This window comes from Pongo abelii, chromosome 4, assembly GCF_028885655.2.
Source record: "Pongo abelii isolate AG06213 chromosome 4, NHGRI_mPonAbe1-v2.0_pri, whole genome shotgun sequence".
Classification (NCBI taxonomy): domain Eukaryota; kingdom Metazoa; phylum Chordata; class Mammalia; order Primates; family Hominidae; genus Pongo; species Pongo abelii.
This window is the reverse complement of record NC_071989.2, coordinates 15,144,852-15,170,777: the sequence shown is the minus strand read 5'-3', so window position 1 is coordinate 15,170,777 and position 25,926 is coordinate 15,144,852. Positions and strand designations below refer to the sequence as shown.

The following is a 25,926-nucleotide window of genomic DNA, read 5'->3' as shown; positions in this document are numbered from 1 at the left end:
GGTTCTTCACATCCCTCTCCAGGCACCCGAAGGGGCCTAAGATAACACAGCTAGTAGGGGGAAACTCAGATATCAACCTGATGGTCCACGTGATTTCCAGCTTACGTGGCTGGATTTAGAGGCCAAAGTCCCAATATTGCCACTAATAGCTTTATGGCCTTGGGTAAATTGTTTTTTCCCTATGAGTCTCAATCATCTTGTCCTTCACAAGAGCTGAGACTCTCTACCTTGCTAGGTTTTTCAGGAGGACTAATGAAGTGCGAGAACTCATGAGAAAATTCCCAGCACAAGCCCTAATACACACAGGAGGGTGCGTGAAAAGAGTTGGATCTTGGCCGGGCATAGTGGCTCACACCTGTGATTCTAGTGCTTTGGGAGGCCAAGGCAGGTGGATCTCTTGAGGTAAGGAGTTCAAGACCAGCCTGGCCAACATGGCAAAACCCCGTCTCTATTAAAAATACAAAAAATTAACTGGGCATGGTGATGCTCGCCTATAGTCCCCCCTACTCAGGGAGGCTGAGACAAGAGAATCGCTTGAACCCCGGAAGCGAAGGTTGCAGTGAGCCGAGGTCGCACCACTGCACTACAGCCTGGGCGACAGAGTGAGACTCAGGGATGAATATGAAGATAATTTTAGGTTTCCACGGAGCAGTTTCTTTAAAATATATTTTACAAAAAGAAAGAAAAAGAAAAGAACCAGTGAATAAGTGATTTGAGTCTCACTCCAGATATATTTTAATGTTCTCTCCCTTTTCAAAATTTACAGCCAATGTCAACAAATACTTAGTCTGTCTAATCTTTTTGTGGTTTGCATAGAAGGTGGATTGAGTGTTTTTCAAAGTTGGGACTTCCTGTTTTTCCCTGATCTGTGTTTTTCTCTTTTAATTCTTCATTTTTTTGCATCAGCCAAGAACACATTCATATGGGACTAGTCTTAAGTTCCAAGTGTGTTTGAGGGGTTTAAAAATTAGGTGATATAGTAGTTTATGTCATGTTTTATCTGTTTAGTGTACTTTTATCTTCATATGGAAGTAAGTAATTATGGAGAAACGTTTTTGTTCTATACTTTTAGAATGATGTGAGGAGGGAGGTGGAGTAGAAATCTTAATGCATATTAACTTATGAAGAAGCATCGTATTCTATATTGGGGAATTGGAAGGTACCGTAAGACTTACTTTAAAGCAGACTAAACTGTATTGTCAGAGCTGTTAATTTTACACAAAATGAAAATGTGAGCCGGGTCTGGTGGCTCACGCCTGTAATCCCAGCACTTTGGGAGGCCGAGGCGGGTAGATCACTTGAGCCCAGGAGTTCGAGACCAGCCTGGACAACATGGTGAAACCCAATCTCTACTAAAAATACAAAATTAGCCAGGCATGGTGACACGCAACTATAATGCCAACTACTGGGGAGACTGAGGCTGGAGAATCACTTGAGCCCAGGAATCGGAGGTTGCAGTGAGCTGAGATCGCACCGCTGCACTCCAGCCAGGCAACAGAGTGAGATCCTGTTGAGAGAGAGAGAGAGAAAATGTGTACTGCTCAAAGTCCAAAATTATCATTGTTTTATTCTTAAAGTACAATTTTAAAAATCTGCTCTTTGCCATCTTGAAAGTTAACAAATAATTTTAGGAGATTCCCTTTTATTCTCAGTAAAACAGAAAGAAATATTTACTGTGGTTTATTCCTTAGTGTTAAAGAGAGGTTACCAAGCCAAACACTGAATACTTTAGAAAATTTCTAGATAGACACAGCTTAGAAATGGAACTTAGCTTTTTTTTTTTTTTTTTTTTTTTTATCACCACCATTCTGGGAGCACAACATGAATTTAGGGTAGTTGAATGGGACCTAAATGTGATGCAAGGATATTAAATTTGCTTTTAAAAAATGCATTTAACTCATACGGAAGCTCAAAAGTCAGACTTTGTAAAACAATTCTAACATTGAGGTTGGAACCATTCTTACGTTCTTAAATAAATACTATGGTATATATGCTAACTGAGTTGTTGTTGTTGGAGACAGGGTTTCATTCATGTCGCCCAGGCTGGAGTGCAGTGGCGCAATCTTGGCTCATTATAACCCCTGCCTCCAAGGTTCAAGCGATTCTCCTGCCTCAGCCTCCCGAGTAGCTGGGACTACAGGCGCGTACCACCATGCCTGGCTAATTTTTGTATTTTTGTAGAGATGGGATTTCACTATGTTAGCCAGGCTGGTCTCAGACTCCTGGGCTCAGGTGATCCACCAGCTTCGGCCTCCCAAAGTGCTGGGATTACAGGCGTGAGCCACCGCGCCTGGCCCAAATAAGTTTAGATGTAGTTATGTCCAAAGAATCCAAGTGGCACTAAGGCATGTGAAGCACCTTTTCCCCCCCCCTTTTTGCACAGCTGCTCAGGGAGCATTCCACATATCTTCATTCTAAACTTCCCTTTCCACTCATTTTGGTCAGTTAGTAGTATTAACCTGTGTGACTTGTGTAGCTATCCCCCTGTGTTTCTGTGTTGGCCTTTGTTACAGTGACAGTCCTTCTCTGTGTATTTCTCTCTGCCTTTCTACTGCCTTCTCCACCACTTTTTCCATCTTCAACTCCTGAGTTCATCCTCCTTCTTGTCATACGAAAGTGCCTAATCCTTACGGCAATTAATTAGTCACTAACGATCAGATACAAGCCCCTAATTCTAAGGCTTTGGGGGATATAAAGAAATGTTCAAACACACTTAGTGTGTGTGGCGTATCTGCCTGGCACCATGCTCTTTCACGAACAATGAACATGATGTGATGGCCATAAAAAGTTAACGGTTTGGCCACCACGTCATGCACATGCATCAACCAAGAGATGGTGCCCGGCAGACACACCACAATCATGAAGTATATTTGAATACATGAAGTAGTTCTTTGAGTAAATACATGACAGTGATAATCCCTGGGACAGGAGCAATCATGTGGCTTAGGCAGGTTAAGGAGGTTTCCTGAGGGAGGAAGGAATTGACCTTGTTCTCAGCGGATGGGCAGAAGACAAGAGGAAGCCGTTCTGCTGGCATTTCGTCGGGATGAAGACAGCACAGCCAGGAAATCCAGAGGTTGGCCTTGATAACTTAGAGTTCTAACAAGGGCAGCACTGATAGTCCTGGTAAGCTTTTAGGGCTCCAAGAAGCCTTCTTGGACCCAGTAGACTGGACTCAGTGCCTTCATGCTCTAATCAGACTGTTAGAATTGTTTCACCTGTTTGTAAACCAATCATGATTTAGGTGCTGAAGTCCAAAAAAGGGAAGTAGGTCATGAAGGGCTTAAACCAGCACCAACAGGAAAGTGAGTCCAACAGGGAGAAGATTCCTCTTTTCTCATGGCCGAAGGTGTGGGTTTGGGAGTCTCACGGCTGTCTTTTGACCAACACATAACTCCTAGTATGTAGCCTTGTGTTTCAAACTGTCGGAATTCACAGTGTTTTTCAAGTGAGATGAGCAGGGAGGCTTCTGCTTACAGATACCATCAGAGGGGATTACTCAAAGCATGCCAGTGACCTGTCAACCTTTGCTTTGCCGGGTGCTTCCTTGGCTTTGCACCCTAGAAAATTAGGCATTTCATTTATTTTGTCTGCCTTGATAAAGTTGCTTTCATTTTTTTCATTTTAAATTAATAAAAGTAGCATCTGCTCTGCTCTTTATCATAAGTAAAACGATACAGAAGTGTATCAAGTTAATAATTGTCCCATTCCTGCCCCTCTTAATCCCACTTCTCCTAAAATAACCAGGATCAACAGCTTGGTGTATGTCAGTCTCTAGCTGTCTCTCTGCTCATACAAATATACTCACACATTTTTTAGGGTCTTTTTTTTATGTTTTTAACAGAATGAGAATATTCTATATTGCTTGACTTGCAACTTACTTCTACTTAACACTGTTTCTTGGGCCTCTTTCTTTTTTTCTTTTTTTGAGATGGAGTCTTGCTCTGTTGCCCAGGCTGGAGTGCAATGGCACTATCTTGGCTCACTGCAACCTCCACCTCCCAGGTTCAAGCGATTCTCCTGCCTCAGCTTCCCAAGTAGCTGGGATTACAGGCACGTGCCACCATGCCAGGCTAATTTTTGTATTTTTAGTAGAGACGGGGTTTCACCATGTTGGTTAGGCTGGTCTTGAACTCCTGACCTCAGGTGATCCACCTGCCTCAGCCTTCCAAAGCGCTGGAACTACAGGCGTGAGCCACCGCACCCGGCCTGTTTCTTGGGCCTCTTTCTACTTCAGTACATTGACTTCACTTAATGTTTGGTGGGTAACCTTCCGCCCTCTGGATGAACCATAATTATTTAACCTTTCCTATGTTGGTGGACACATGGATTATTATCAGCTGTGTGTCATGCCAAAACGCTTTCAGTAACATCTATTTGTACGTGTCATTGTGTACTGGGGCTTTTGTTTAGATGGATTTCTGAAGGGGGATTACTGGGTCAAGGAGTTGTCACATTTTTAATTGTAATACCTCTTGATATATTCCTTTTCCACACAATTATAACAGTTTACACACCCACCAATAATATCTGACATTTCTCATTACTCCTTGTCTTTGCTAGCGCTAGGTTTTACCAGTTATTTTAATTTTTAAAATTTGACAACAATCTTGTTTCAGTTTTTCCTTCTCTGACTTTGGCTGAGGCAGAGCATCTTTTCATGTGTCTGTGCCCTGTGAGCATTGCTTCTTCTGGGAGCCGGCTTCTCTCTAGTTAGTTTTAATATCTGCTAAGGCAAGTGCCCCTCACTAGTCTCCTCTATCACATTTCTCTTGATTTTTCTCCTATGTGGAGTTAAAACTCGTTTTGCCCAGGTCCAAATAAAAATGCAAATCACTAGAATTCTGACTGGAACGCCATCAGATTTACAAATGAGTTCAGAAAGAGCTCTGACATATTTATGACATTACGTCTTCTCATCAAGGAACATAGTTTGCCTCTCCATTTATTCAGGTCTCATTTTATGAACTTTAATAAAATGCTGTGGTTTTCTTTATTTAGGAACTACTTCTTTAATTTATTTCCAGGAAGTTAATAGTTTTGTCTCTTTTATACTGGGAGTGACACAGTTTATGAGTCTGATATCAGTCTAATAAGACCCAAGAATGTGCCATCAAAGACAAAGAAAATAGACTTTATTTTTTTACTTTTTCTACTTGATACAGAATACTTTTTTTTTTTTTGAGATGGAATCTCACTTTCTCACCCAGGCTGGAGTGCAGTGGCGTGATCTCGGCTCACTGCAACTGGTGCCTCCTTGGTTCAAGTGATTCTTCTGCCTCAGCCTCCCAAGTAGCTGGGATTACAGGCGCCTGCCACCATGCCTGGCTAATTTTTTTTTATTTTTAGTAGAGATGGGGTTTCACCATCTTGGTCTCAAACTCCTGACCTCGTAATCCACCCGCCTCAGCCTCCCAAAGTGCTGGGATTACGGGCGTGAGCCACCGCGCCCTGCCGATACAGATTACTTTTAAATAATAAACATATACTAAGGAGTTTTATTAGAATGAAAAGAGAGTTTTTCTCTTAACATATTTATATTAAAATTTTCCTACATGATGTTTTAAAATAACAGTTTCAATTTCAGTTTCAACTCTCATATTAGTTTTTGCATTGCTGTAAGAAAATACCTGAGACTGGGTAACTTATAATGAGAAGAGGTGAGGTTTAATTGGCTTACGGTGCTGCAGGCTGTACAGGAAGCATAGTGCTGGCATCCGTTTGGCTTCTGTGGAGGCCTCAGGAAGCTTCCAATCATGGCAGAAGGTGAACGGGGAGTAGGCAAACCACATGGTGAGAGCAAGAGAGGGAGGAGTGGAAGGTCCCAGACTTTTAAACAACCAGATCTTGCATGAATTGAGCGAGAACTCACTCATCACCACGGTGCTGAACCATTCCTGAGGGATCCACCCCCAAGATCCTCTTACCTCCCTCCAGGCCTCAGCTCCCACACTGGGAATCACATTTCAGTGTGAGATTTGGAGGGGACAAACATCCAAACCATATCACCTGGTAGGATTTAGTACTTGCACCTATGGATATTCGTCTTTTTTGTTTTGGGGTCTCTGAGTAGAAATCTCACAGATCTCAAAAAGGCTTAAATAACTGTGTTTGGGCAGTAGATATTTTGGGGGAGAGCTTCACTGTCTGCTCTCCGCCCTCAGCTGTCAGAAAAATGAGCAGAAATGAAGGAAAAGTCCAAGCTACTGCATGCAGCAGATTGAAGGTGGTATCCAGAGTCACTGGAAGAGCACTGACCAATGGAGCTTTCCACAGTCCACTGTCCTGCTGTTGGTGGGCACATCTGAAATCTTCCTCTGTCCAGAGTTGTTGGAGCCTTGATTGGGGGTTGTACTAACTTCAGCAGGTGCCTTTTCTAGGGCCTCACTTGCTCATTTTAGGTGAGAATTAGAAGGCAGAGAAGAGTGATCCATCACTGAGATACCTTCCTTTTCTTTGGGGAGCTCCTTGGAAGCTTCAGTCCTGGGAGTGTTCTTGCAGTGCTGGTCCTGTAGGATTTCTTTACCCAGACTTCCAGGTAGAGGTTGGCCAGGCCAGCGCTCTGTCACTAGATACCATGACCCTGCTCCTTACTCTGTTTAGAGGGAAATGCCTCCAACAGCATGACTTACGTTCTTTATGAGGGCACTACAGTTCCCCAAACTAGGTAGCCATGACTTTAAAATAACCACTTCTTTTAATGATCATTATTTTTCCTACTTAATTGCCTGGGCATGTAATAAAGCATTTCTGTGTGAGGCCATCCACCGCTGCTCACCAGCTTTGCCAGCCTGATGATGGTAGAGATGTGTTTATCCTGCCCCCACCGCCCCATCCTCTTCAGTCCAGTGTTGAGGCGCGGAGGAAGGAGCACCAGGCAGGCTGGCAGTCTCACTGGTTCTATTCGGCAGCACCATATATTAACCAGGAACCTAGGGCAGGGCATGGAATCTTTTTGAGCCTCAATTTCCTTATCCATATCATGGGAATTTTCAGTTCTTACCCTGTTATGTTGTTAGATAAAACTTACCTTGTTACCTTGTTAGATAAAACCAATAAGGTAACATGTGAAGTCATGTTCAAGAATGTGCAGCACTGCGTATGTAAGAGGTTGTTACTATTCATGGGATCTGTAAATGCTTCTTGGATGAATTCATGTACTCCACCAACAAATCTGCCTTCTGATGCTGCAGCATCCCCCCAGGGCCCTGAGTGGAAGGTGGAGGACAAAGCTGCCTCCTTTCACTGCATCTCCTTGGTCTCCTTACCCATGTAGGTGAAAGGGCTGGAGCAAGACAACTCTTCAGCTACTCTAATTTTCAGAAACAAGGCCTGAGTCACAGTGAATCTGGATTTACAGAGTGAAGCACAGCATGGGCACTTACTACCTCCTGTATCATGTATGCATGAAATAGCAAGTGATAAAAATGAATTCATTTTCCCGTCTTTAGCAATTTTCAAAGCACTTTAATTTTATTCACATTATTCTCCAGCTTATTACATTATCATTGTCACTATTTAAGGTGAAAAACCTTAAGTATAAAGCATGGATATCATTGTAAAGACAAAATAAATTCAGGACATATAATTCTTAAATTGCTGTTACAACCAGTGACACTGTTGACTCTGCAAATTTTTGGGGTGCCATGATCATATCCTTTGTCCTTTCTTGTATTGTGTTCTAAACAGCTTAATTCCGTGAGACAATTTTACTTCACCTAGAATACTGTGCATCAATAATTTAAACCAATAACAGCAGCGTGGGATGGCGAGGTAATGACATTCCTACTTGCACACAGCAAAGCAAATGCTGAAGACAGCCTTGTCACAATTAAGTAAAATAGTGCTATTTTAATTTTGCTGAGATTCCTATCTCCATGTGGGGGTGTGTGTGTGTGTGTGTGTGTGTAGAATGGTGGCGACCCTTTTCTGTGCCACAGTGTCTTCTCTTGTCCTGATAGTTGTAGGCAGTGTTACTGATGCCTAACAAATGGCTCAGTGAGACTGGTCATGGGCTGAGCAGACTAACTTGTTTAATGACTGCTTTTAACTCTCTCTCACCTCCTAAAAACAACCAGATCAAGCGCCCCAGACCCTTAGAACTCATTCACAAAACTTGATGCGTGCCAGTTACATAAATACCAATAGTGAGTTCTAACGGATCCCTCACGCAGAAGTAAATGAACCCCACAGGTGAGAAGTGAAGAAAACTTTGGAAAAGTTAAAGATCCTTGTGTAATACACTCTGCCATGTACAAAAGGAGCCCCTAGAGGTTCTTGTCCTCATCTTCAGTAGGCCACTATGGGGATTCTCTTGGCATCCCCACTGCACTGGTGACGATGAGCAGGTGCATGAGCTTTGCAAGATGGCCTGTGTGGTGCTGGATTTACAGGTTTCAAACTCTTCACCAAGCTTCACAGTCATGATTGCACAATATAATTGACCTGATTTCTTTTATTCTCATTTTCTTGGCATGCCTCAGATATATTAAATACGTCTTTAGTCACACTCAGTTCAGCCTTTACATCTACACCGTAATGCTTATATAGTACTGTTTAAAAAATAATCTTTAGGATCTTTGGAATTTTTTGTAAAGATAGTCTTTAGTCAAAAGTTCTCTTTGATCTGATAGCTAGTCCTCTGTTTAAAGTATTGCTAGTAGACAGAATTTAGCATCAACTGTAATCTCTAATTCAAAGTAAAGGGTTTTACTTTACTTTGGTTTTAGTATAATAGAATGAGGGTTAGGATCGCTAGCTGTGAAGCCAAGCTCTCTGGATTTTTCTCTGAGCTTTGTAACCACCCTGGATGAGTAATTTAGCCTCTCCATACATCAGTTTCCTCCCCAGTAAACTGGGGAATAAAAATATCTCCCTCACAGTGTTGTCAGGGGAAGGTAAGATCTTAGAATAGTGTCTGCCACAGGTGAGCACTCAGTCAGTGCTAGTTGCTGAGATCATCATCATCATTATCATGGTCACTGGATTTCTTAAGGTCCAAATGCAAATAGGCCTTCACTCTTTTTTTTACTTAGTATAAACACACTTATAAACGTCCATGGAAGGCAGTAGAAGACACAGCTTGAAGTTGCACTTAAGTCAGAAGAAGAAATGGAGATTCTGAGCTGCTCAGGGTCCACAGCCACAGTTAAGGCACTGGGGTCATCAAGAAAAAAAATCTACTACCAAGCAGGGAGACAGTGGGTAGGGAGAGTTGGTTAAAAGACTCCCGGGATCCCGGATGTAAACCTGTATTCCAGATTTTTGTTTATGGACTTGGTGGTGCTGTTTCAAAATTTGGGCAGAATCTTGAGATATTAACTAAGCAATATCATTTGAGAACCACCTCTCTTTGTAAGTATAAAAAATTAGGAAATGTAGTAAAGCTGTGAGATTGAGGTGGGGAATAAGCATTCTTAAATGGCACAGGAAGCTTTGGGGTTTAAATACACTACAACTTTCATGATAGCAATCCTTTCTTATCAGGCCTTCTACCATCTTGAATTGAGGTTAAATTTAGCTGGGTGAATAAGCTTCATGTTTCATGAGAGATCAGGAGGATTCAAAGAGGGTCTTATGACACTAAGTCTACCCTTTCATAATGGAGCATATTTTCATATTAAGAGGTCATACAGGAAAATGCTTTTTGTTTTCTCCTGAAGTATTGAAGACACCAACAGGAGAAAGGTGAGTTAGCCAAACATCATCGTACCCTGCTTGGTTGTTTGTCCCTATTCTTAATGGAAGCTCCTCTCCAGGTGTGGGAGGTGACTGAAAACACCACTGTTGTATTTTGGACTTGCCCAATGTTGTCTTGGGGTTTTCAGGAAGCACTAAATATGGACAGCACCACACAGAGCAGTCACTTTGACTCCTGAAGGGACCAGGTTCCGTTTGACTGCTGCTCCCCCTGAACCACAACCTCATGTGTGGGCGTGAAGTTCTTGGCTGAAGCTCTAGCTAAACAGAGTGAGGGAGTCTCATTTAGAGCTGTATAGATCCCTGGAAAAATAAAGCATGGCTGGAAAACTACCGGGAAGACAAATGATCCAATTTAACCCAAGCCACTTTTCAAAACTCAGACCAACAGAACAATAACAGTGGAAAATTACAGGAACCCAGGCTCCTTGAGAGGACTGAAATCCAAAATTGCTGATTCTCCATGTCTTTGGAAGAAGGCTCTTCCCACAGGTAACTGTGCCTGCACATGTACGTCTGACTTTTCCACGGGTCCACACATGTACATTTTCTGACAACTTAGGGTGTAAGGTAGATTTTAAAACTAGATTTCTTCTACTACAATGGTCAGTTTCCTTGATGTCGTCGTAAGTATAATGAGATCGTTGAAGCTGTAGACTGAGGAGTTGTCTTTTATCAAAAGGATTAGATAGATGGCAGCCCAGGCTGGTTCTGAATGAGATAAAATAATTACCTGGCTCTTAGGTATCATTGCTTTTTCTAGTCCAGGATGAGGCAAGTAAAGCAAGTATTCATCTTACCGAAAGTCAAAAATGCAGCTTTCAACATTTCACATAATAATCTCTTGCTATTTTAGGGAATGGTATCAGCTTCCAACTGGACACCCTTTTTTGTGGAAGAATTTGAAAAGTTCTTTCCATATGAGAAACATGATTTTGTTTTGTTTTGTTTTGTTCTGTTTTTTTTTTGAGACAGAGTCTAACTCTGTTGGCTAGGCTGGAGTGCAGTAGCAAGATCTCGGCTCACTGCAACCCCCACCTCCTGGGTTCAAGTGATTCTCCTGCCTCACCCTGCCAAGTAGCTGGGACTACAGGCATGTGCCACCACGCCCAGCTAATTTTTGTATTTTTAGTAGAGACAAGGTTTCGCCACGTTGGCCAGGCTGGTCTTGAACTCCTGACCTCAGGTGATCCACCCAGCTCGGCCTCCCAAAGTGCTGGGATTACAGACATGAGTCACCACCTCTGGCCCATGATTTTATTTTCTAACCATGTGGTCATGAATGTGTATAACAAGGTCAGGGCCCAGCAGCCCTTGGCAGGTCCTGACTTGCATAGCCACCTCTCCTGAATGCCCTGTCGCCCATCCAGGCACCCTTCATTCACAGTGAAAGGTGGTTCTCTGTCAGCAGCACACTCAGCTTCCCCAGGGTCAGGAAAAAAAAAAAAAAAAAAAAAAGGCTGTTATCCTTTGTGAACTTCTGATTTCCTCCTCATGGCAACTAACTTCTGTTACAAGATTTGACTCCATAATGGAACAGCTTGTCCTCTATCCCAATTGACATCCAAAAAGAGTTGAAAAAAAATCTTTACTTTCGCTTTACACCAAGGAGGCTAATTATGTGGCCCATTGCTGCATTCTGTTCATGTCCGTGTGTCTACAGTTAAGCAGCCAACTGGGTGCTCAGTGTGGCTTGGTGGAAGTGGTCATGAAAGACCTACCCATCTATTGAGAAACGATCAGAACTACATGAATAGGTACAGTGACATTGTTAGCACTTTGCATATTTTAAGTTCATAGATTCTACCTAAAAAAGTATGGGTTTTTCATCCAGAAGTCTAAACCTACAGTTAGAAGACTTTCTTTATGAATGACCAGACATAAGTTTTGTATCACAGTTAATACACATTCATTTGTGCATGTATTGGGTTTCAAGCATTGTGCTAAGTAAATGCAGAAAAACTGGTGACAAATAAGCCCAGTCCCTGCCTCAAGGAGGTAACAGACTGATGATATGGGCGGTCAGGTAAGCAGGTAACTGCTGTACACCTTGACAAGGGCAATAACAGAGTCTCAGATCTGCACAGGGGGCTGCAGAGCACAGAGGAGGAAAGACAAGAAAGAGGGTGGGAACTAGAGGACATTGGGAGTCAAGAGAGGGTTTCTTTTTTAGGATGGAAGAGACTTTTGCCTGTGTAAACACTGATGGTAAGGCCAGTCAAGTAGCAAAGATCAGACAAAAACGAGAGGAAGATGGTGGATTTGAACAAGGCTCCTGAAATGGTCAGAGGAACATAAAGGTAGAGCCCCAGATGGATGGCCCTACACTCACCCTGGTCAGGCCCACCTTTCCTTTGTGACAGGAGGGAGGAGGTGAGGAAGAGCTTAGGTCAGATGTGTTTCGTTGAGTTTTGTAGTTTCAGAGAGAGAAGCAATAAGAAATTTAGTTTCTACCTGATGGGTTCCACATTCCAGATGAATAAGAGGTGAGGTCATCTGCTGAGTAAGAAGGAATGCATCTCAAAGTCTTCCCAGCCTAGGAGTACTGAGAGCAGGGAATGGGAAAGACTAGAGGGGTAATTGGGCAGCTGACAGCATGCAGGGAGCGTTGGAGACCATGAGTGTGCAGTGGTAGCAGACTGTGTGGCTGTGTATTCGTTTCCAGCAACTCTCAAAGCCCAAGTAGAATTCTACAAATACAGTTAAGGCTGGAATAGGTCAGTCAGGTGAATCCAAGGCTAGAGATTTGCAGGCAGTGAGTTGTGGGTTTTGGCAAGGGTGGGGTTAAGTGATGACCCTGAAGTGTAGGCTGCAGTAGTAAGGAAGGGAAGACAGGAGGAGCGATGAGAGGGAAAGTGGGTTGTTGAGAGAGTGACAAGCTTAATGAAGTTTAGAATCAAGGGAGTGGGAGAAACAGAGAGCTGAAAGGGCAGAAATTGCAGCCGGAGATTTTAACTGAAATTTGAGAAGTGGAGCAACTCTGGATGGTGGAGGCAAAGGTGTGGCTACAAGAGTGGGCGCTTGAAGCAGAGTAGAGGTCACTGGCATGGAGGAGGTCAAAGAACTCAGAGGGCATTGGGTGGGTTGACCAGATGGATATTGAAATGCCTTCCCTGCAGAGTTGAGATGCAGAGGAGACTCTGAGCCAAGTGGCAGGGTCCCCAGTGAAAATCTAGGGACTAGAAGGGATCAACTTCTCCATTTGGAACTCTAAGATGAGAGAGGAATATGGCTAGGGGTTTGAATCTCAAAAAAGCAGGGAGTTTACAGGAGAGCAGAGATGCATTGGCTGGAATGGTGTGGACAGCAAGAATGCACATCTACCTCCAGGACTGCGAGGATCAGGATGACCCCAGGCCGGGTGCTGCAGGTGCCCTCACCTTCCTATTGCCCAGCTCTGGGGTTGCTAGGAATTTCAGCTGCTGGGTGACAGCAGCAGTCAAAGGCCACGCAGTGCCATCTCAGGTGGAGGTAACACAAGTGGCAGAGGCAGGGAGGTGCTGTTCACTGGAGTGGGACTGCAGGGCTTTTGCCCAGGGCCTTATAACCGTGATGGAACCTGCAGGAAGCATGGAAAGGGACATTCTCCTCCAAAGGCCCAGAGGAATCAGACTAGGGGACCACTCTGTTACTGTGGCTGGGGTGGGCCCATGGGCCCAACTTATGTACTGAACCCCAAAAGATAATCTGTCTACACATCAGTGCTTCATAGGTTTCCCAGACAGGAGATGAGCTGAGCAGCTTGTACACCAGACCTCCTCTCAGCGAGGATGGGTTACCACCTGGACCCGTGCCCCCAGGGGCACAGCCCTCCTTCCCACTTGCAAGGAATGCTTGTTGCTAGCATTAGCATGAAATGACTGGCAGGATTGGGGTGAATTGGTGCCTCCTGTCCTGAGGAATCTCAGACTACAGTATAAAGATATTTCTGGTCTCTAGATCTGAAGTTTACAATGTTGGCGTCTCTTTTAGGATTTAATGATCTAGACAGCTCATACCAGGGAGATCAGTTCATGTCTGTGGGATTTGGTAAACATTTCCGTGGAGGTTATATTTTTTACTTTTTAATATCCTGTGGTTTTGTTAACTTACTGTGGAAAAAAAAATCAGGCAACAGAACACAGTGAACCTGGTAGATACTGGGAGATACAAAGGCATGCATGACCCACTCAATGCCTTCTGGACCCAGATATGTTTGGTTTTTTTGTTTGTTTTTGTTTTTGTGATGGAGTTTTGCTCTTGCCGCCCAGGCTGGAATGCAATGGCGCAATCTCGGCTCACTGCAACCTCCACCTCCCAGGTTCAAGCGATTTTCCTGCCTCAGCCTCCAGAGTAGCTGGAATTACAGGCGCCCGCCACCACGCCCGGCTAACTTTTTAAATATTTTTAGTAGAGACAGGGTTTTGCCGTGTTTGCCAGGCTGGTCTCAAACTCCTGACTTCAGGTGATCCACCTGCCTCGGCCTCCTAAAGTGCTGGGATTACAGGCGTGAGCCACCGCACCCGACCCCAGATATGTTTTTAAGTCAGCCATTCCACATTGCTAAGTACCCACTGTGTAGAGAAGACTGATCTGAAATGCCTTGTGCTGTGCACCTGGGGCCAGACCTAGGCTGTGAGTAAAGGCCTGGGGCCAGACCTAGGCTGTGAGTAAAGGGCGGCTTCATATTTACAACTGTTGGACTGCTGTTAAATCTGGCTCTAATCTAAAGTAAAGTGTCTTTACTTTGGAAACCCCACGAATGTTTAGAGACTCACCTTTAAACAGTGAACCTCTGCCCTGGTGGATGTCTTGGCCGTCTGCCTCAAGGCCTAATTCATGCTGGAGACATCCTAGACACTTTTTTAGCTGAATTTCATGACCGTAGCTATCCTCTTTACCAGACACAGCAACTTCTTCCTGGTCTTGGCTAGAGATGCAGCAGTATTTGGGATTGACATTACCTGAAGAGCACTTCCTATCTAAGTAACTGAACTACAGCACAGCCACAACACTGGCATGACATAGAAGGCTCGCCACATCCTTCGTGTGTTTAGATTTACTCCTAGTGTGCTGTGGGGCCAAATCGTGGACTCTTTTTTCCTATCTCTGTTCTTTCTAGAAGATCTTGTTCAGTCCCCTGGCTTTAAATTCTATCTGTAGGCTAATGACCTCCAAATGTATATCCATAGCCCAGACTGACCCTACGGACTCCAGACTCACAGAGCTGACTCTCTCATACAACTTATCTATTTGGAATCCTAATGGGCATCTCAAATCCAATATGAGGCTGCCAACGGCACTTTTGCTTTTTCCTCTCAAACCTTCCCTCTCTCATTTCCTCAACCCAGAAAATTGCGGCAGCACTTGATCAGTGACTCAAGCCAGAAAGCTCAGCAGTCATCATCAGGTTCTCCCTCTTTTTCATGCCCAGGAGGATGCGGGGGGCAGCCCCCTGCCCACACTCTGCTCCCTGGGAAGAAATGTGGGAAGCATGAGCCAGGCATCGGGACCCAAGCCAAGTGTAGTCCCTGCCACACCCATTTGCTTTCCTTACCACAAGCTCTCCAGTCAGGCCACTCTCCCTCTCCACTACTCGCCCTCGCCCAAGCTGCACCTTGTCTGGCCTGGGTTACCATGGGGCCCTTGGCCTCTGCACCTCGCATCCCTCTCCAGCCCACTTCTATCACCAAGGCCAGTGGCAGCCCCTGTCCTGCCTCTGCCCATACCTTTAATGGCTTCCCACTGCTCTTGCAGCAAAATACATGTTCTTCACTGCCACCTAGAATGATCTCAGCATTGCCTGCTTGTCCAAACCCACCTTCTACCCCTCCCTATTTATCTTACTGGCCTCCCTTCTGTTCCTTAAATATACTAAGCCCTCCTGCAGGCCTGTACCTGCCTCCAGCTCTTTATGCACCTGGCTCACTCTTGGTCTTTGGGTCCCAGCTCAAATGTCACCTCTTTAGAGAGGTTGCCTTGTCTACCTAAATGAGCTCCTGCAAAAAATATCCAGCCATTGGCACATAGTAGGCCCTTATCTGTGGGTTCACGTCTGCAAGTTCAGCTACCTGCAGTCAATCACAGTCTGAAAATTGTGCAGTATTTTGAGAGAGAGACCACATTGACATAACTTTTACTACAGTATATTGTTATAATTGTCCTATTTTATTGTTGTTGTTGTTACTCTTACTGTGCCTAATTTATAAATTAGACTTTATCATGCTTTGGGAGGCAGAGGCAGAAGGATCGCTTGAGCCCAGGAGTTCAGCCAAAACCAGCCTGGGCCACACAGCAAGACCCCATCTCTACAAAAAAATTAATAAAAGTAAAAAATTAACCAAATGTGATGGTGCACACCTGTAGTCCCAGCTACTTGGGAGGCTGAGGCAGGAGGATCACTTGAGCTCAGGAGGTTGAGGCTGCAGGGTGAGCTGTGATTTTGCCACAGTACTACAGCTTGGGTGACAGAGGAAGATCCCATCTCAAAAAAAGAAAAAAAAAAGGGATTTATGGATGTGTGTGTATAGGAAAAAACATAGTATATATAGAGTTGGGTACTATCCGAGGTTTCAGGCATCCATTGGGGGTCTTGAATTGTACTTTCTGTGAATAAGGGGCACCTGTGTATTTTTTTGTCTTCAGTACATATCACAGTAAATGTTTATTCTATTTGTGTACATTTTACTTCATTCATCCAAATATTTATTGATCATCTATCTTGAGATGCCCTACCACCCCCCATGTTGTAGGTCTGGGGATGTAGCAGTGAAAGGAAGGTCTCTGCTTCCTGGAGCTTACATTCAGATAGCGCAGCCAGGCAAGAAAATAAATAACAAGTAAAGATGTGATACAATGTTAGGAAGTGAACATGCAATGAAGAAAAACAGGGTGAGCAAACAGAGACAGATAAAGCAAACAGTAGGTGACTGAAGGACCTATAATAACTTAATGATTAGCCAGGCGTTGTGATGGGCGCCTGTAATCCTAGCTACTCGGGAGACTGAGGCAGGAGAATTGCTTGAGCCTGGAAGACGGAGGTTGCAGTGAGCCGAGATCATGCCACTGCACTCCAGACTGGGTGACAGAGCGCGACTGTGTCTCGAGGAAAAAAAAATAATAATAATAATGAATGGGAACAAATCACAAATAAATGGGCAACAGGTGATTTATTCAATAAGTGATTTTGAAGTAATACACTAGTTGGAAACAATTAGTTTTAATCCATAACTCACTTCATAAGTTTCAGGAAGATTAAAAAGTGTGCAAGTGAAGCCATAAATTAGAACAAAATTATCCTATCTATGGCGGGGTAAGAATGGCAAATCCAAAAGCATAGAAACAAACTCCATAAAATGATTGACAGACTGCATGATAACTGAATGTTTCTGGTATCAAAAGAAAACATGGAACCAAGCAGTGAACACACTGGGGGAAACATTTGCTCCAGATGGGGATAACAAAGTACTAGTAATATGAATGTAGCTCATGTCCTCAATTCTGCAGCTTTTTTCATACTTTTGAATGTTTCTTGAAATTGGGATGATTTTCAAATAATGTGTATATTTAATGCGGTCATTAAAAATATGAAATCAATGGCATTTCTTACAAGCAATAATATCTTGCAGGTAAAATGTGATTTTAAGAAGTGTTTCTTTAAAAATCAGTTCATACAATTAGTATGAACACTTAAGTTCTCAGTAGAAAATAGCCAATTCATTCATTCATTCAACAAATAATGGAGTGTTTACAATGTCGCCTTGGCAACAAGGGGGTAGGTGAACAGCAGTAAACAAAAGCGGCAAAAATCCTTGCTTTCAAGCGCCTGTCAGCCAGCCACTGCTTCGTGCCCTGCGCATTACCTACCTTGCTTCTCAAATCAGTTGGGTTATTTTAGGGAGAATAAGTACTTTAGCCAAGGCCACTCAGCGGTTAAGTGATAGAAGCAGATTCCAACTCAAGCCTGCATGGCTTTAAACCCTGTGCTCTTTCCTCAAATTACCATAATTGTTGGGCTAAATCAAACTTTCTCACCTCGTCTCACTGACAGAGCTATCATCACCCGGGCTCTCTCTCTTCCCACCTACCTCAGCACTGGCTTGAGGACTCAAGTCCGGGAACTGTTGGTGGAAATGAAAAGCATTCCAGTGGATGCCTCAGCCCAGGCTAGTGTGTTTTTAGCAAAAAAAAAAAAAAGTTTTCCCAAGAAGACACATAAAATGTCTAGTCCTCCATTATTTAGGTGCCCTATGAGATGCTTTTAAATTTTTGCTAAATAATAGATACCATCCAAGATTAACACATTCGAGCAATAAACACAAGTAAACAATTCACAATCCTAGATATTGGGAAGGATGGGAAAGAGAAAGAACAAACCACATGCTATTCCTGACGTCTGAGAAATAGGTGATTAGAAGCTGTCCTAAATGGAGTTCTCTAGAAACAAAACCTGTGTGTATGGGAGGAAGCAGGATAGGTGGTGGGGAAAAGTGCAGGGAGGATGTGATCCCCACTGGAGACTGGCTTCACCCTGATCCCAGGGAGAACTCTGGAGCATGAATTGTACCACAGTGTTCCCACTTGGAGGCAGGGACACTGATCTTACACACCCCAGTATATGAAATCAGCCAGTGGCTTCGTGCTGACTGGAACTATGGTGGATGCATCAGATGAGTTTCACCGAGGCATAATGGCTGGGAGTACGTCTTCCTGACAAGAAGACAGCTGTGAGCCATTAGTGGCCAATTCCCAACAGCTGGGGATGGGTCCACTGCCAGGTAAAGGATAGGGGATCTGGGTGAGACACCAATAGTGTCCCCTACAGAAGGCCAAAGGGAATTAATTTGGTAAACTATCAAGTGGTTAAGTTTTGCACATAGATAGGAGGAGCCCTTAGACTAGAGATGTTTGTTGAGCACAGGCACTTGATATAAATGAGCTTTTTGTTTTTTATTTTGTTTTAGGGTGTTAATGTATTCCATCAGGGAAAATTTGTTTCTAAGAAAGGCATCATGGCAGGTGTGCTCTGCAGAGGCTAAGAAGGTTCTTATGGAAGTTTTCACCGTTATTAGTGGAAAAAAGGAAAACAATTAGAGATAAAATTGGAAACAATTATCAGAAGCTAGCTTATATAATACCAACTGAGTCAGAAAAATGATAATGAGTTCCTACAGCTAGCATATATTTTTATTCTAGATTTTTCTAAAAATTATATTTCACATTGATATTTTCCTGTAAATACATTTTTTCCTAACAGTGCTTTGCAGAGAATGTCAACTCTAAGTTTTCATTCTGCCAGCCAGCTGTGTCTCCTGGTAAAGGAATGAAACAATGGCACAGAATGTGAAGCCCTCGAGTTTTGCCGAGTAGCTCTGCCTGTGCTTCTGCCAGAGTCTGTGACACTGGATTACATGTAGGGACCACAACCTAGATCAGCCCTTGAAACCAAGGAATAACTTGAAGTGTAACATGAAATACCTCCTTTCATAGATTCTGAGGCACACTCCTTCCACCTCCATATTTTAGTAACTCTGAAATCTGGATACATCTTACAATCAATGACATCCAATTATAATTGGGAACAGTTTTTTGTTTTGTTTTGGTTTTGGTTTTGTTTTTTTTTTTTTTGAGACACAGTCTAACTCTGTTGCCCAGACTGGAGTGCAGTGACACGATCTCAGCTCATCGCAACCTCCACCTCCCGGGTTCAAGTGACTCTCAGCCTCCCGAGTAGCTGGCATTATAGGTGCATGCCATCACGCCCCGCTGATTTTTGTATTTTTAGTAGAGACGGGGTTTCACCATGTTGGCCAGGCTTGTCTTGAACTCCTGACCTCAAGAGCTCTGCCCATCTCAGCCTCCAAAAGTGCTGGGATTACAGAAGTGAGCCACTGCACCCAGCTGGAACACTTTTTCTTTCTTAGTGGTATATAACTAATAATGTACCTTACTGTCGTGTCAGACCCATATTGACTTCAATACAGATGGCACCACGTTCAAGAGGCCAAAGAAGCGATCCAGAGCCAGTGAATGAGACCTAAACCCTGTTTACTGAGGGGACTTACATACAGGAAAGTCCAGTGGTGGCAGGCCGGACAGGAGAGCTGCTACCATTTGTAAAAAGCATGCAGTTTATGTAGATCAGCTGTGTCAGCATTCTTGGAGTATGTTTAAGTTGTTATTCTTATCAGGTGCATCTGCCATGCAGAGTCGTTCTCAGGATGTGCTGAAGTTATTGTTATCAGATGTGTCTGCCATACACTTACAGTCTATAGTATCAGATTCAGTGAAACAATGGTGGATTGAGTTTACTTTGTTTTGTCATAATGTAGTATGATTCTTATATATGTTTGAAGATTAGTTCTTGAATCTTTTTTGTTGTATTCAGTCTTTCCTCTTTCAAGCACCCGTTGGCTCCTTTGGTATTGCTGAGATTAGCTTTACCCAGTATAGCAAGGTAACTCTCAGACTATGGCTATAACCATATATTTGTAGGGAAAATCATCAACAGCTATCTTGATTAATAGAAATAGGAAATAGACAGGAAAAGTGCATTTCTTTCATTTCTTCTTCTTTCAGTTTACATAGCAGAGACTGAGTATGAATTCTATGAATGTGATTTTGTCTCTATTGGATGAGTGACAAATGGCAGGGCCAAGACTTTAGCATATCTTTTTTCTTAAAAATATGTTGTGGATATATGTCATTCTGCATTTGTCAGAATCCACAGAATGTACAACATACCAAGAGTAAGCCCTAATGTAAACTACATTACACTAGTCACCCCTATCCACAGTTTTACCATCCATGGTTACAGGTACCCGTGGTTGACCAAGGTTCAGAAATATTAAATGGAAAGTTCCAGAAATAAACAATTCATAAGTGTTAAATTGCATGCCATTCCGAGTAGTGTAATGAAATCTCTCACCATCTTGCTTCATCTCTTCCTCATCACAAGGAGTACAGTAAGTTATTTTGAGAGAAAGACCACATTCATAAAACTTTTTATTATAGTATATTGTTAATCATTGTTCTGTTTGATTATTATTGTTGTTAATCTCTTACTGTGCCTAATTTACAAATTAAACTTTCTCATAGGTAAGTATATATAGGAAAAAACATAGTATATATAGGAAAAAACATAGGTACTTTCCATGGTTTCAGGCATTCACTGGGGGTCTTAGAATGTATCCCCTAAGGATAAGGGGGGACTACTGTCTGGTCTTTGAGTAATAATGATGTGTCTGTGTAGATTCACTGATTGTAAGGCATGTACCACTCTGGTGTGGGATGTTGATAGCAGGGGAGGCTCCGTGTTTGTGGGGGGCAAAGGATATATGAGAACGCTCTGTACTTTCTGCTCAATTTTACTGTGAACCTAAAACTGCCTTAAAAACAGTCTATTTTTAAAATATATATAACTATACAGAAAGCTGACTCTTCCGCTTAGTTTCCTGTTCCTAATGACAGATGCAGTGTTCTAGAGGCATTTTAGTCGGAAAGCTCTCTACCTGGACATCCATTCCCACTGGTCTGCTGTTACCGATTTGTCCTCAGGGTGGGAAATTTAGTTTGGAAGTACCATCCCACCAAGGCCTGCAGTGCCTAAGAGAGTCTCTCTTGGAGGATGGTTAAAGTAGTCAGGGTATTTTACAACCGCATCTTCCTGAACAACCATTATCCAAAAACACTTGTTTTTTAGTCTAAAGGTGTTCTTTTCATATTTGTCTGTGAAGAGCTCAGGAATGGATTTCAGGTTAAAATATAGTAGGAATCAGGTAAACAACATGCATGAATGAAGAATATAATAAATTCTTTCAGTACCTTTTTTCATAGCATAGAGCTCTGCTATGAAGAATACATAACATATACACAGTATTTAAGATTACATGTGCACACATGAACACACACACACACAACCCTTCTTTAAAGAAAAAAGAACCCATCCCCTTGATATAAACTGTTAGACTCATTTTCAGAATGTCTCTTGCCATTATGTCAATTCAGCCTGCAAACAAAATTTAACATTTTAGTTTTTTTAAAAAAATCAACTTTTAACCAAAACTTCTTAGAATTATTTTTCAATATTAGCATAAAATATTTGTTGGTGTTTTGCTATTATTTTAACTGCAGTGGACAGGTATCTCCTTCACAAAAAGAAACTCAAACTGAAGCTGATGTAGATGAAAATGAAAACCAATCACCTTTATCCAATTACATGAGATGCACCCTATAAGCTGCTTAGTGTTTCTATAGAAACGTGATCTGCTGAGTTTCATCTCAGAGGTATGATTCCCCAGAGAAGAGATGACATTTCTAATGCTTGTGGGTTTTTTCCCCCTTCCCAGGCCTTGAACCGGGGCATTGCTGCTGTCAAGGAGGATGCAGTCGAGATGCTGGCCAGCTATGGGCTGGCGTACTCCCTCATGAAGTTCTTCACGGGTCCCATGAGTGACTTCAAAAATGTGGGCCTGGTGTTTGTGAACAGCAAGAGAGACAGGACCAAAGCCGTCCTGTGTATGGTGGTGGCAGGGGCCATCGCTGCCGTCTTTCACACACTGATAGGTGAGGCCGCCGACCACCACTGACGAATCTACCTTTGGCAATTTCTTATTCCTTTTTATTGATTTAAATGTATTTATTGAGATAAGTGATTTCTTCACTAATTATCAAATGTTTCTTATGAAATTTTCAGGGGATAGAAGGAAAGCGCTTGTGCTCCTAGCTTAAGAGGATAATGTGTTTTTTCTGGGGAGCTGTAGTTTTGTGTCTCTGATTCCCAAAGTGAAAAGCAGTGATTTCATTAGTAGGGGATTACATCTAGGAATAACATTTGGTAAGGCCAATAAAATAGCAGGTGCTTTCATTAGAGATATGTGTGCATCATTGTACTGGGTCATTAAATCTTAAGAATAAAAATAGAATGACTGTTATTTAGATTAATGCTTATTAGCAGTGAGAACAAATGACAGATTGTTCTATTTATTAAATTAATTTGTTCTAGGATCTTATTCTATTTTATTCAAAGACAAGACTAAATGCTCTTGTCATAGCATTCTTTCCATGAAACAACAGGAAAGCTGTATCATACATACAGTGACTGGCCTCCAGTTTAACCAAGACCCTGGAAAAGCAGCTCTCCTTCAGGGCTGGAGTTCTGCTGCTGCTTTCTTGGTGGGGGTAAAGCCTTCAGGGCATGATTTCTGAATGTCGTGGCTTTAAAACAGCTTTGCTTACCTGGCATAAAAATTGAGTGGTACCTCTATTGAAGCCAGTTACATAAAACACTGTGAATGACACTTCATAAACCCATTGTGTACCTTAAAATTGTTGCTGATTGTATAAGACACATGACTGTCAGTGGTGAATAAAGGAACCAAAAAATTAACCCGGACCGTTTACAGTGTGTTCGCACAGCAGCTAATGCTTACTCACATAACTGCAAATCTGAAAGTAAATAAGGTAAGGCCTTTGTGGTTTTCCTTTTTAATGTGACATAAAATTTTGTGCTAAGAACATTGTGGAAGAGAGTGCATCTGCTGATGGACCAGACATTCAGCCAAAGCATTGATATTGATCCTTTAATTTGTGCTCAGAGCTTCAGGGCATGGAGTAAAAAGGAGCTCCCTCTCATTTCCTCAGTTTATGCCCTGAATGCTAACTGTGGACTGAGTGTTTGCACATGTACTTGTATTTGAAGTAAATTTCTGCTACATTTGACCTGAGCCATTTTCAAAGAATACATGTACAGTATTTGGGAAAAAAAAAAAAAGCCATATATTTTGTAAAATAAGGGGCTTCCTTAAATAAGCAAATGAGTTCCCTTTGCTACTAGCTATTTTTTTTACTTGGACTTATAAATAATCCAACATTCCCTATTTAGCCATGGTTGGATGAGACTTTGGGAGTAAACAGCTAATTATCAGTTGTCAGTAATTCTGGAAGAGAAAAGCTAAGCATCCCGTGTTATTGCAATTGTCGGGAAGAAAATGTGGTCATTAAAATAAAAATCAATGTCATTTTAGTTTTTCAATTTTAAAATAGAATTATAAAATTTTAAATTTAAACCAAAATGGTTTTCTGTATCTCATATATATTTAATAATCATTATTAGTTTTTATACTTTTGCAATCACAGCATTTTTCCATCCACCAAACAAATGTTTTCCACAGTTGCTACGAAAGCATGTATGAATTTCTTTTGAACATCTGAAAATCAGATCTTAACAATGTACCCTTTTCTAGAGTGTTGGCCTCCTTACCATTTTCTGCCTAAGTCTTTAGCCGCTCTCTTGCCTCTGCCATCTGCTACATCGGGCATCTTTGTTCACCTTTCTGCCTCTTTCTGTTTTTAGTAATCCTGTAAGCTTTTCTATATCCAGATCCTGTCCATTTTGTTTCTCATAATCGTGGCCACAAGCTCCATGATGGGATGTTGCTGTCTCTCCACCCCCTAGCCATTCTTCCCACCACCTTCCTATGTCATTGAACATTGCCCTTCCAATGGCAGTCTCTATGCATCACCTATATTTGATGCTTACACCCATTTTCATTTCCTAGTAATGCTGAAAACAGCAACTTATATTTCTACTTCAGCAGTCAGCTCCTGGATAACTATGTGAGTGACAGGGGAACACTGACATAGATAAAACAGGAAAGGAAATACTCCAAGTATATTTGACTCGAAAAGCCATTGTATGATTTCAAGCAGTCTTCCTGATTATATTTGCTTGGGCTGATATTGAAATGAGCATATATTCCCTACATGTACAGCTCCTGGGTGGGGCCTACAGTAAGTACAGGAAGCTTTGTATTATAAATTCAACATGCTGAATTCATAGAGTGGGAATATAAATCAGATACATCTAGGTTTAAACTAATTTCTTTCTATTCTTTTGTCCAGGCAAAAGTAGTTGAATTGCCTTCAACATTTCTTTAAGTGCTAGTTTCCCATCACCTTAATGAATGTATTTCCTTTTAGCAAGTTCTTCTAATTTTTCAAAGGCATTTATTTTCAACATGCGAGAGCATAGAGCAGGAAGAGATTCTTTCTTTTTGGGGTTGGAACAGGCCTCATGGATTGAGTCACTTCTTAACCGTCTCTGAAGGACGAGTTGCATTTCAGCACTTTTCTTTGGTTGGTTGGTTAGTTTGTTTTTGAGACAGAGTCTTGCTCTGCTGCCCAGCCAGGAGTGCAGTGGTGTGATCACAACTCACCGCAACCTTAAACTCCTGGGCTCAATCAGTTCTCCTACCTCAGCCTCTTAAGTAGTTGGGACTACAGGGGTGCATGCCACCACATCTGGCTAATTTTTGTTTTTTTGTTTTTTTTTTTTTGTAGAGATGGGATTTTGCCATGTTGCCCAGGCTGGTCTTGAATTCCTGAGTTCAAGCGATCTGCCTACCTGAGCCTCCCAAAGTGCTGAGATTACAGGCATGAACCACCACACCTGGCCAGCACAACACCGTCTAATTTTTCCTTATCTTTGTTACAAAATGGAGTCAAGAATTTGCCCTGTACGCTATAATGAATATTTTGCTATAGCCATCTAAAATCATCCCAACGTGATGTTCTCTATCTTAGACTTTTTTCCCCCAGTCTGGATGAACTTGGACACTTCATACTTTTCACTATTTACTAATAATTTACCAATCCCTGGAGGGTCTTCTTCACTTAGAAGGGATTTCAAATGTGGACATTGCCAGCTCTGAAAAATCAGTTGCAGATGTAGCTTCTCACTTTCACTAACGCAGTGTCCCCTCTGTGCGTCAGTTAATGGGTCACAGCGGGATGACTGAGATAGGCTCAGGTCAAAGAGCACTAAAAGCTTTTGTAGTGTCATCCCTCATTCATTGGGTTTGCCCCAATAAAGGAAAGAACCTTCTACTAGGTCCTTTTCATTAGATTTACTGTAGTTAAGGAATTCTTTTTGCTTACGTTTCTTTTCTTTTTTTTTTTTTCTTGACCCCACTATTGAGCTAGGCATTCTCCCATCTTTGAGAACTTTGCGCTTGGTAATGGATTTCCCCAGACAAGGCTGGGTTAGATACCACTGACCACTCAGACACTTCCCTGGGAATGCTTGGTGGAGATTGTGAGGGAAAGATGGCCCCAGAGAATGTGCCCAGCAACTCTTCCCACCCAGGCAAACCTTGTGCAATGAGCCAATAGAGCAGACACTTGGAATTGTGTTGGATTGAGAGAGTTGAAGTCTAGAAGATCCACTGGACAAGAGTTAACGGTCCATAC

The 25,926-nt window shown here is 42.4% G+C and overlaps 1 protein-coding gene across 3 annotated transcripts in view; it reads left to right on the top strand.

Moving 5' to 3' along the window:
* Window positions 1-25,926, top strand: part of ANKH (ANKH inorganic pyrophosphate transport regulator) — a 161,466-nt gene that overhangs the window by 79,829 nt on the left and 55,711 nt on the right. For all 3 annotated transcript variants that reach the window (XM_002815442.6, XM_063724060.1, XM_063724061.1), the window contains exon 2: window positions 22,026-22,242. In XM_002815442.6, the coding sequence (XP_002815488.1) occupies window positions 22,026-22,242 (217 nt within the window). The remainder of the gene's footprint in view (window positions 1-22,025; window positions 22,243-25,926) is intronic.